The sequence below is a fragment of the Furipterus horrens genome, unplaced genomic scaffold, assembly GCF_987537825.1.
Source record: "Furipterus horrens unplaced genomic scaffold, mFurHor1.1.pri manual_scaffold_1, whole genome shotgun sequence".
Lineage (NCBI taxonomy): Eukaryota > Metazoa > Chordata > Mammalia > Chiroptera > Furipteridae > Furipterus > Furipterus horrens.
The window spans coordinates 137227650-137239960 of NW_028327171.1; the positions used below are offsets into that span (position 1 = coordinate 137227650).

Genomic DNA, 12311 nt, shown 5'->3' on the forward strand with positions numbered 1-12311 from the left:
TATTACAGCTTTCAAACAATATAATGAAAAAGCACACAGATTCTCTTTATTGATTAAGTAAAACCAAAAAAGTTCATATAAAATAGATTGCTCATATTCACACTACAAAGGAATGTGTTGTTTTTAATTTTAACAAATTCAAAGGGGTGTCGTATCAGCAGCATCATTGTAAATTGTAGTGCAGTTCTTTTTCATAAAAATACCATACAAATGGTCAATCAATAGTCATCAGCAAAAAATAAAACTCAGAAATTAACCAGGGAAAAAATAAAGAAAAAGGTAATGCTGATGCTAAAACAATTATAATACTGTTGGAACATACAAAAGTAATCCTTACATTTTACACATTTTACAGTATATAAAAGGTATCGCTGATTATGCCACTGTCTCTCGTATCCCAATTTCTATTTTCTTTGGAAGCAGTTCTTTCCTTTCATCAACACTTCCTAAGGAGTTTCGACAGTTTTGCCCATCCATATATAATTTTGCATACACTGGATTGGAGTAATTTGTTGGCTGAAGGAGAAAAAATAAATATAACTTTATTACATTAATTAGTTATTTTCTAGGATGCTTATCTTTAATGCTACCCATATTTAATTTACTAATTGGTAAGGATTTACATGTAATTTAAATTCTGTTTATAGGCTTTAGTTGACTTTACCATGATATTAGTTAAAACCATAATTGTATGTTTTTCAAGTAATTTGTGAACCTAACAGGATTTTACCTAAAATACCAAAGAAATATTCATGAAAACTTTATTGACTGAGACTTTATTTAAAAGCATAAAACATTAAACCAATGTGTTGTTGCCAGTCCATATGTTTTCCCTCTTTGCTATTGCAGTGTTAGGAAAGATGCATTTACAGAAAGTCATTTAATTGTTCAGTGCTTATAGTTGTTCATCATGAAGTTAAAAGCAAGAAAACATAAAAATGAAAATACATTGGTGCAGTAGACAATATTTTTGCTTCAGACAACCTCTATGTACTCATCACTGGAAATATTTTGGAATTCTTCCAACAATTTGTGGAGTACCCAGTCATCTTCGGTTGCATAGATACTTAAAGCATTTTGAAGTAGAATTGAATCACACAGAAATGATCTCTTTCATTTGAAAAAACATACACAAATGTTTATTATTTTACTAATTGCAACTTAACAGAATAAATCATTGCTTACTGTTTTAGTCTTTTTGTCTTTCCAAAAGCAGAGCATTAAATCTTAGTTACAACAAAAAGCATTATAATCTTTGAGCAATGCAATTGAGACAAACATAATAAAATGGTAATGAAAAACAGTTGATTGGGAGACTTGGTAGCCTTATTTTATCCCTTTTCTAATACAAACTATGTAACTTTAGACAGAATATCTTCCTCTAGAAACTAGTTACTTAATTAAAAAAGATGAAGAATAGTTTCATTAGACCATTTCTAATTTTTCAATATGAGGACTTCTTTTTAGCAAATTTTTATTTAACTGGACATCAAATTTGTATATATTAAATGAAGCATCCTAATAGAAAGTATATAAAAACAAATTCAAGTTTAAATTATTCAGTTTAAATTTCTGGCTAGAGATTTCTAAGAACAGCAAAGACTCAAGTTTGCTATTCAAGGGCTGTAACATGTTCAAACTCAGCAGAAGAAACATTTCTACTTAATAGCTTGCCTAAAATGATAACATGTCTCATATATAATTTTGCACAGGAAGGACACATAACATAATCCCCCAATTTTAATGCTGTTTTCAAATTCAATTAAGGGCCAGTCTCTATCTAAATAAAGTAATCATCTTTGATTATGAAGGGTTCTGTGGTGGAATAAATCTGAAATAATGATATTTCTTCTCTCACCCCAGCAGTTAGTGGTCCTTTCAAATCAGAGTTTAGGTAGATGGGCGGCGCTGTATGTGGAAGCTTGAAAGCACCAGACATGCCCCCTATATACCTGGCCTGTAGGAAAACAGAGAATTTTAGTTTCTGATCTAATATGGAGTTCTTTCATTGACATAAATTCATGTTGTCATAAAAATAACATAAAGTATACTCTTTAACCCATGTATTCATGGTAGCATTAATAACTTAAGAACTATCAATATCAAATACTTGCTTCATAGGTTGATATTTCTATTATGTCCAGCTTAATTAAACTTTATCCTCCACAATGAAATCATATCTTTGCTAACAGTACTGTGAAAAATACACCAGCCTCCCCCCAAGTTCAGGTTTGGTCACTTTGAAAATCTCTGACAGTAGCCCATTCTGACCCTCAAATATCTGACAGCTTCTAATTAAAGATTCATCATCACTATATTTTTATGGGAAAAATTCTAAGTTTGCTAGCGCATAATACAAACATCTGTATTTTTGGAAATATGACTCTCCAGTCTAAAACAGATTAACTAGCAATTAAATTGGCTCCCTAAGTCTTCATGCAAGAGTATTGATTTTAGACTTTTTGGGAGCTAAAAGCAGAATTAGCCAATCTGGTACACTCATATTCATAACTGAGAATTTATTTTTGACCCACAAGAAAAAAAAACTAGATGAAAATTTGAAGAATATAAAATATTAAAAAATATAGATATTTAAAAAATCCTAATTCTCAACTCTTAACAGTAAATGATCACAAAATTTGGGACGAGGTCACGGGTCTCAGGAAAAGATTTTAAACATAAAATTAGGTTAGTATTGCCTCTTAATTTCTTCCACAACAGTCTCATTTAGAAGATATTTAAACCAATCTAAAAAATGACTGAGTTGAACTTAGAGATAAAACCAGTAAATATTAATTTCCCTCTCTTGAATTCTTCAAATTATACTCTTGAGGCATCTACAGGCAAATCTTTTAAAATTAACATTATTAAGTATTTTATTTCTTTTGATTGTAAGGTATCATTAAAGTAAAAATTTTATCCACTTTTAAAACAATAAAAATGACTGTTCTACAAAAATATTCTTTATGTACAATGCAATTTATATATATTTGGTTACATCATGAATATATCAGACCATCTGAGCACAGTGAACATTCTATGAAAAACATTTCATCCACAAGGTTGCTTTGGTATGACCCACTGCTTTTCAAATTTGCTTATGCTTATTAGGACTGCCTGCGTTTTCTGCAGCTCCTTCTTGGGCAACAATTCATATTTATATTTCAAACATCAGGAGTCAGCAAGGACCAACCATATAGTTACATTTAATATAATTTTGGTCCATCATTCAGCTAATCATTAAATACATATTTATTATTATGTGCTAAGTACATTAAAATATATTTGAGGGGCACTGAAGCATGGTTTTATTTTCCTGGAGTAAATGTGGAGACATTTTTAAATGGAACACTAAAAGCTAGTTTTTTGAAGTGTCCTAAATTGGCTTAATTCTATCACAAGAAATAAAAACGATGGGGAAAATGAGAAGTTTCCTTCTTATGAAAAGTGTGCTTTGATGTGGTCTCATTCATTTGTATTATACTTACAGGTACTGTATTCTTATTCTTAAGAAAAATTCAAAGAATATAAATAGTCTATTATTTAAGATGTCTTTCTCCTTCATAGGTAAATAAATTATAAAATAGCAATGTGTTCAGTATATATAGTTTTTCTATTTCAAGTAGAAATCGGTACGTAGATTATAAGAATTTATCTCATGAATAATTTCAAATGTAAAAGTTGGGTACTGATTAATAAATACTAACTATAAAATTATTTTTAAATAAGAAAAAATAACTATAATATCTTTTGATAGTGAAATAAAATATATCTATGCAATAATGATTGATTTCTTTTCAAAGAAATGAATACCTGACCATCAATTTCAGGCTTAGATTAGGAATTATATTAAATGGATTCAGAACTAGATTAAATGTATCCCGCTATTTTGCCGAATTCACTTATTAGGTTGAGTAGTTTTTTTGTGGAGTCTATAGGGTTTTCTATGTACACTATCATGTCATCTGCAAATAATGACAGTTTTACTTCCTCTTTTCCAATTTGGATGCTTTTTATTTCTCTTTCTTGTCTGATTGCGGTGGCTAGAACTTCCAAGACTATGTTGAATAGGAGTGGAGAGAGTGGACATCCTTGTCTTGTTCCTGATCTCAGGGGGAATGCTCTCAGTTTTTGCCCATTGAGTATGATGTTTGCTTCAGGTTTCTCATATATGGCCTTTATTATGTTGATGTATGCTCCGTCTATTCCCATTTTGCTGAGAGTTTTTATCATAAATGGGTGTTGTACTTTATCAAATGCTTTTTCTGCATCTATTGATATTATCATGTGGTTTTTGTCTTTCATTTTGTTTATGTGGTGTATTACGTTTATTGATTTGCGAATATTAAACCATCCTTGCATCCCTGGGATGAATCCTACTTGATCGTGGTGTATGATCTTTCTAATGTGTTGCTGGATCCGGTTTGCCAATATTTTGTTGAGGATTTTAGCATCTATGTTCATCTGCGATATTGGCCTGTAGTTTTCTTTCTTTGTTGTGTCTTGACCTGGTTTTGGAATTAGGGTTATACTGGCTTCATAGAATGAGTTTGGCAGTCTTCCCTCTTCTTGTATCTTTTGGAATAGTCTGAGGAGGATAGGTGTTAGTTCTTTCCTAAATGTAAGGGACCTAATTCAACTTCTTTGAGATTAGCTGTTACTATGCGTGTAAAACCATTTGGACATAGATTGGTCACTGTGATTATTAGTAATATAAATATGTATTTTGGACATATACCTTTATTCAGAAAATATTCAATAAATGAATGAATAAGTTAAGAAAAAATATTCATAATATCAGCTTGATGTTATTAATTCATAGGAAAATACTCTGTAAAATAAAATATTCAGATAATACAGTGAAGTGAATCTTTGCAAGTTTATCTGGACATTCTATCATTTATTGCTCTTTAAGGTGTCAATATGAGCATACAGTAATAAGAACTAACAGAAACTTTAAAGAAATGCTGTAACTTTTTAGGCTATATGTAGCAAAGACATGTCTCAAAGCAACACCAACTATATTACAGCACACAGAAAAATATTTTTAAAAGTGATTTGGTTTTAAATAAATCCATGGACAAAGCTTAGTTTACTCTTCAATTAAACATTATTGGAAATAAAGTACTTCTTTTGACAATAAAATACTGTACTCTTTTATTATTAACATATTTCAGACAGTATTTTTACACTAAGCTAGATATTTATATATGCTGGCACCTCAACACATATGAATGAGATATTATTTTAAGTAAACTATACATGGTTGTAAATTAAGTAAATAAATATATATTTTCCCAAACATGTTAACTTCATGCTTCAGGTGAATACAGTCCATAATTTCATTTTTTCTTTAGAAGAGACAATAACATTTAATGCATTCTAAAGTTCTTCATTATAACTTCAGATAAAATAAACGCTGATGAAATTTAGAACCATATTATAGCGATGTGACTTTGGAATGTCTGTGGTCACTATCCATCATCTTACCTTTGTTGGATCTATCATAAAACCAGGATCTAAAAGACCTCCATCGTTGTGATCATGATCCACCTCATACATGTTATAAGATGGATTGCCAATCTCTACATTTATTCCTCCATTGATAATAGGTTGTCTTCTAATAGTTTTTGTCCTAGAATATGTGAACATTATTTATGTGTGAGTTTAAATGTCACAATCATAGTGTATGAAGCATTTGTAGATTTATTGACTTATTTTAATATAACTAATAGTAAGTTTATAAATAAAACATTTAAAATTACATCACAGAGGAACAAAAATATCTTACTGTGATGTTATTTTTCCAAATTATTTAGATTATTATCATTATTTTAATTTGATTGAAAAATAAAAAATGCCCTTGGAATGTATTCCTTCAAAATACTAATTTCACATTAGTTGAAACTGAATATTCACTAATAAATTAATCAATTATTTTTTAAAAGTCTACTTTTCCCGTATTTTACTGAAAACATTCCCTAAAAAATAGTAATAAAGAAACTTTGAAATAGATTGTTTTCAACCCTCAAGTCACATGGGTAAAAGCATCTTTTACGTAATTCAAAAACTGACTCACACACTCTTGGTTTTGGATGATTACCACAGGCAATGCACTCTTTCTGGAAAGTTATACCTCCATATTCATATAAACCAAAATAATGATACTTCCAATAATATATAAAATAAACAAATGCACAATTTTGAACTAAAAGCACAATTTCTTATATATAATACATATTCAGTATCATTGTATTTATATTACTAATTTTACGCAGCGCTATAATAAGATCCTTTTCAGATACTCTTGAAGTTTCAAGAAAAAAACAAACTACCACATATATAAAATCTATTAAAATTTTAATCAATATTTACCCTTGTTAGTTTTGTTAGAATACAGTATTCACTCACTTATCACAGGTATTACATTCTAGACCCCCCTGCGATAGGTGAAAATCCGCGAAGTAGGAACCTTACATTTATTTTAGTATTTATATATATTTTAAGGCTTTATAAACCCTTCCCACACACTTCTAAACCATTCCCAGTCCCTTATTAACCTTTTCCACACTTTTATAAACACTACATATGTTCTTAAACATAATCTTCACTCTTAAACCTAAATAACTTTAACAGCATATGCATACAGTACTGCCAAATCCCGTGATATAGCAAAAATCCACAATAAATAATTAAATATAATATTTTTAAAAATCCCATGATACAGTGAGGCTGTGATAAGTGAACCGTGATATAGAGAGGGACTACTGTATATGAATGGAAACATTTCATCAACTTAAAATGGGGGAAGGATTGTCTGAATTATAATCACTCAAAATGAAGTAGAGAGATAAAATGGTTTTAAAAATATAAAAATTCAGATAAAATAATTCATGTCATAAGAAATTTAAACAAAAATCTATGTTTCTGTAACTATTTGTGTAATCGAATTATTTATTGCTAGTCTAGAACCTTGCATCTTACCTTCTTTTTCTTTTACAAAGCACTAATCCAATTACTAAGGTGGTTATCAAAGTCACCAGGAGGACAAGAGGCACTATGATGGCAATGCTCCCTGAAAAAGAAATGAGTAGATAGATAAACACACAAATAAAATAGACTGACATAATTATATAATTTCTTACACCAAATCATTCACAATTGATATAATAAAAGTAAAACTTAGGCCAAATACATATATTTTTAGTTCAGAAGTATATTACCAAAACATCACTTTCTCATTAAATACTTGATCTGCTGGAAATGCTTCTTTAGATATTATTTACTTTTATATTGCAGGTAAATGTCTTGAGGTTAGAAATACTGAGTTCTTTGTCAGTCTGAGTCAGATTCACAGCACACAATGTCCTTGCAATGATGTAAGTACACGCTGGTAACTCCTTGTACCTCAACTTTGACTGAACACATATTTACACAATTTCACTAATGATATTTTCACTCTTAGTTTTATTTCTCCAACTTTAAATACTCTCTGGCCAAAAGTACATGTGACAAGTTAGATGGCAGCCTGGCAAAACAAAAGGGACATCAGCACTAGATTTGGGTGACACAGACCTAAATATCAGTTTCACAACTTATGTGAAGTGAGACCTTGGATAGGTAATTTAAAATTTGAGGCTTGACATGCTGAATAGTATTTAGTCATTGAAATATTAAATGATACATAAAAGTATTTTTAAATATGATATTAAATAAGTAAAATTTTAAAACAGTAAAACATTATTTAGACTCATGTTCTTAACCAATAAAACAGAGACAAGAAGACCTACCACACATAGGTGTTAGCTTAATTCAACAAAATTGGGGGACAAAGGGGGTTCTCTTTCTCAACTTTCATGTTCAGAATAGTTTCAGCAAAATATATCTGGGGGGTTTGGTTTATGTTACAAATGACCCTCCCTTTCTCTGTGTATGTGTACTTACAAGAATGATCTTAGGTCATGTCACCTACCTTCAAAATGGAGTAAAATATTTATATAATATTTCTCAAAAGTGGTCAGATTAATTGACTATTAGTTTTTATGTATCTGAACATAGGGGAGAAGCAAACTGAGAATTGTTGCCCTCTATTTCATTTCTAGGTTAGCAATAAGAGCAATCAATTTTTTTTTTCTGCTTAGGAGGCAGAACACAGCACTTGATTATACTGTAATCCACAGGAGGATACACCTGGGGTTGGAAGTCACTTATTCAGGAAGAGAACTGAATGCATGTGCTGCTGATCACAAGGTAGTATTAAGTACTTCTCTCAAATATCTAATGTTAACCGTTTTAACAGATACTTAGTGCCCATGGGACAAAGGTTTTGTTTATTTTGAAAAAAGCATTTTGTTGATTCACTCAAGACATCCTAGTCACTGGTTAAACTAAGACAAAAAGCAATGCGAAAGCTAATTGAAATTCAATGTGGGAATCTTGAATGGTTCAGGAAAAAATTTTTAAGAATTATTAAATATTTTAATTTCCTTTGTAAATACATGTGCATGTAAAATATTGTGGCAGAAATGAATGGTAATACTAAGCAAAATAAGCAGTTGCTTAAAGATTTTAAAATAAAAGTATAGATGAATTTGAATAGCTATAGCCAGAAAAACATACATGTGGCATAGTGCATAGTAGAGATTACTAACCAAAATACAAAAACAACAACAAAAAAACAACTTTATTAAAGAAATGTCATGTATAAGATTTCAATTTGAATCTTCAAAAATTTATATATTGCCTTCTTTAGTTTATGAAAAGCTCATAATATTTTTTCATGTTGTTACCAGGACTACACAACTTAGGAAGTTTGATATTATATGGTTTTAGGAAAGTAAACTTGGTTTTGGGACAGTGAACTTTATATGAGTGTGTAACTTATTATTAATTAATAAATGTAGAGAATCTGGCACATTTGCTCACAAATTTTAAATACCAGTGAAGAACTGGTTTCTTCATAAACAATGACTAACTGCTTGATAACAACTTTATAGACATCCTTACTTCATTACTTATCTTTTTTTTTTCAGCGATGCTATCATTTATTTTTATTTTTTATTTTTTATTTTTATTTTTTTGTTTTTCAATTGCAGTTGTCCCATTTTCCCCCATTGCTCCCCTCCACCCAGACCACCCCTTCTCCCACAATCATATCCCCCCCATTGTCCATGTCTAAGAGTCATTTATACACGTTCTTTGACTAAACCTTTCCCTTACTTATCCCCCTTCTTATCTTTTCTTTTCAGCTAAAACTTGTATATATTGGTATGTATTAAACACCAATATTTGTGTTGTTACTTTCCCCTGCAATTGTATATAATTTAGAAAATTAGATTTTATGTAAGGTTTTTTATTCAAGGTAGAAATGTTAATGATGCATGCTAGAAAACAAAAAAAACTTTGTTTTTCTCTCATCACAGATGGCAGTTCCAATCTCTCACATTACAGCATTTTGTTTAAGTGTCTAGATTTCAAATATACTTATATAACCAATCAAGGTAACAGCAATAATGCTTAACATATCCAATAAATAATGCAGATATAGTTTGGCAAGTTATAAAAAAGGTAAAATAAGTGATATTGATGAAAATAGTTGGTAACCACATGTATTTTTAGGCTCATAAGATCAGTTTTTATCAAAATAGGTATATTTTTCCAAGTAGAATATATAGCAGTAAATATATTGCAACATATGAAAATCATAATTCAGGAGATTTTTTAATATTATATTATTGATTGATTTTCTAAAATCATGTTGAAAAGTACATGCTATACTTGCTAAGGGTTGAGAGGATTCTAAAAGACCTTCTTACATAAAATAGAGCAAGTCTTTCTTGGCCAAGTTGTTCTGAAGCCTCATTATATAACACTTTTCCATTAGAAAAAAATATTGTTAAATGATGTTTAACATGAGGGAGGCAGCATAGCATAACAGCTGGGATAATAAACTCAGGAGCCAGGCTAACTCTGTTCAACCCTTAGATTACTAACATGTCCTTGGGAAGATTGTTTATCCTTGTTTCAGTTTAAACATACCTAACATGAGTGTCATCATTAATATCTACTTCATAGTCATGTAAATAAGATTGTCTATTTCATAGAAAGTGCTACATACAGGTTTATTAATTCATTAAAAATACATATTTCAGCCTTGGCTGGGTAGCTCAGTTACTTAGAGTGTTGTCCCAATAATGCCAAGTTTGTGAGTTTGATCTCTAGTAGGGCACATATAAGATTCAACCAATGAATGCATAAAAGAGTGGAACAACAAATCAATATTTTTCTCTCTATCTCTCTCTCTCAAATCAATCAATAAATTATATATATATCATATATATATAGCCATAGCACTCTGTGTATGCTTCTGTTCTGTACTTTTCACAATGTACAGTAGTAATCAATTTATTATGATTTGAGGGCAAAAACTTGTATCTCTCTTTGTTTTGCAGATAGCACCGTTCCTAGAATATCACAGGAACTCTGTATTTGATTGTTATTTAGCACATATATTTTAAGTGTTGCTATGCCCCAACACACTCACCATGTACTCTACTTTGCAATGGAGATACAAATGCCCCTGTTCTCACATGGTTTGGTGTATATTAAAAGATGACAAAGAAATGGGTTATTTAACATGGTGTGATAAGCACTACCTCAGGAAAACTGCACTGCTCTGAAATTTAAAGATGTGTATCCAACTAGATCTGGGAGAGGGGAGGACTGCTATGCCTCTGAGACCTGTGGGGTAAGCTTCTTATTCTCATCAAAGAGAATGGAGGTTGATGAGAGGAGGATATATTGGATTAACCTAGAAAGAGAAATGTGAAGTCCTGGAGGAGAAAAGATTACAGAACAACAGTCTGGCTAAAGTGCAGAAGAGTGGTGGGAGACGTGGTGGGCCACAGCGGACGGCAAAGGCGAGGCTCTGAAGGGCTGGATAAGCCATGTCAATGAGCTGGGCACTGTAATATTTTTTTTAAAGTGAGGTTGAAGAAAATTTCAGAACTAACATTACTGTATATGTTTGACTTGACTTGAAAGAGAAGAAAGATTAAGAGCAGCACTTAAGTGTTTCTTAGGTAAACACATAGATTACTTTTTAGCCATTCAGGCTAAACAAGGTGCACGAAATTTGTTGGTTGAGTGGAGGAAGGTGAAGAGATCATTTTTGGATATGCTGAGCCTGAAACTCTTATGGGATCGTCGGCAGCCGTCCGTCTTGAGAGACGATGGTGTAGCTTCTTAAGAGTCTATCTGCACCGCCGAGAATGGCTGTGCAGTCCGACTCGGGAGTGACACAGTATCTGTCTCCTCCTGTGTTGAATCGACATCTTACGACGACGCTGAAGTGTCCTCTCCAGTGAAGCTGAAGCTACAGAGCCTGGGCAGGGTGATATGGAGGGTCTGCTGTTGCCCATGCAGCAGACCCCCCCCTCTCTTCGCAGCTGAAGGGTCCAAGGGAAACATGGAGTCAATACAGCTTGGCTTCAGGTGCGCCGCAGGAGTTGCCGGTGTTGACTACAATGTCAAACCGCCTTAGGGACTCCGGCTCCGGATTTTCTGTCGGGGTTTACTCCCTTAGCCTTTCCCCTGAAGAGGTATGCCGCAAGGCAGTGGAGGTTTTTTGGAGTCAGAGTTTTCCTTCTCTGATGTGCCCTGACTGGAAGATCGAACCAGCGACACTTAGCTCGCAGGCCGACGCTCAATCCACTAAGCCAAACCAGCCAGGGCTGTCTTATGGGATATAGATATAAATATTGATATACATATACATATAGCAATGTGCAGTAGGATATATGACTCAAACTCTGGAAAAATAAAACAGGATTGAGGATAATAATTTAAGGGTAACCAACACAGAGCTGATAACTGAGTCAAGGAATTATTTATTGCTAAGGAAGAAGGTATGTATAGTAAGCATAGAGTGAGTTAACTAGAGGGAGAGAAAACAAGCATCTCACCAAGAACACATGGTTCCTTCAAGAGAAGAGGGAACCCAGAAAAGTTGAGTTATGGAGATTTATTTAAAATAAGAGAACCTTTGGTTTATTGGTTAAATTTATAGAAGAAAATATAAATGTAAGTTATAGCATTACAACCAATCTCTTTAGGCATGTTACATATTCTCTTAAGTTTACATTTACATATACGTATTAATGTGAATGCATCTATATATTTCTTCTGAATAGGATGCTTTTTTTCCATAAGTACTTCAATAAATTGTAATGTTCAAAAGCATAAAGAAGTTCTTGTTTCAGCAGCACATACACTAAAATTAAAAAATTCAGGAAGAAAATCTCACCTTCCAA

General features: G+C 31.9%; 1 protein-coding gene across 1 annotated transcript in view; it reads right to left on the bottom strand.

Moving 5' to 3' along the window:
* Window positions 1-237: 237 nt before the first annotated feature.
* The window catches only part of LRP1B (LDL receptor related protein 1B), a 1919366-nt gene continuing 1907292 nt past the window's right edge, over window positions 238-12311 (bottom strand). Inside the window, exons 89-92 of the mRNA XM_090279551.1 lie at window positions 6985-7075; window positions 5491-5635; window positions 1859-1957; window positions 238-516 (exon numbers count right to left, since the gene is read on the bottom strand). Coding sequence (XP_090135677.1) covers window positions 376-516; window positions 1859-1957; window positions 5491-5635; window positions 6985-7075 — 476 coding nt within the window. The 3' untranslated portion in view covers window positions 238-375. The remainder of the gene's footprint in view (window positions 517-1858; window positions 1958-5490; window positions 5636-6984; window positions 7076-12311) is intronic.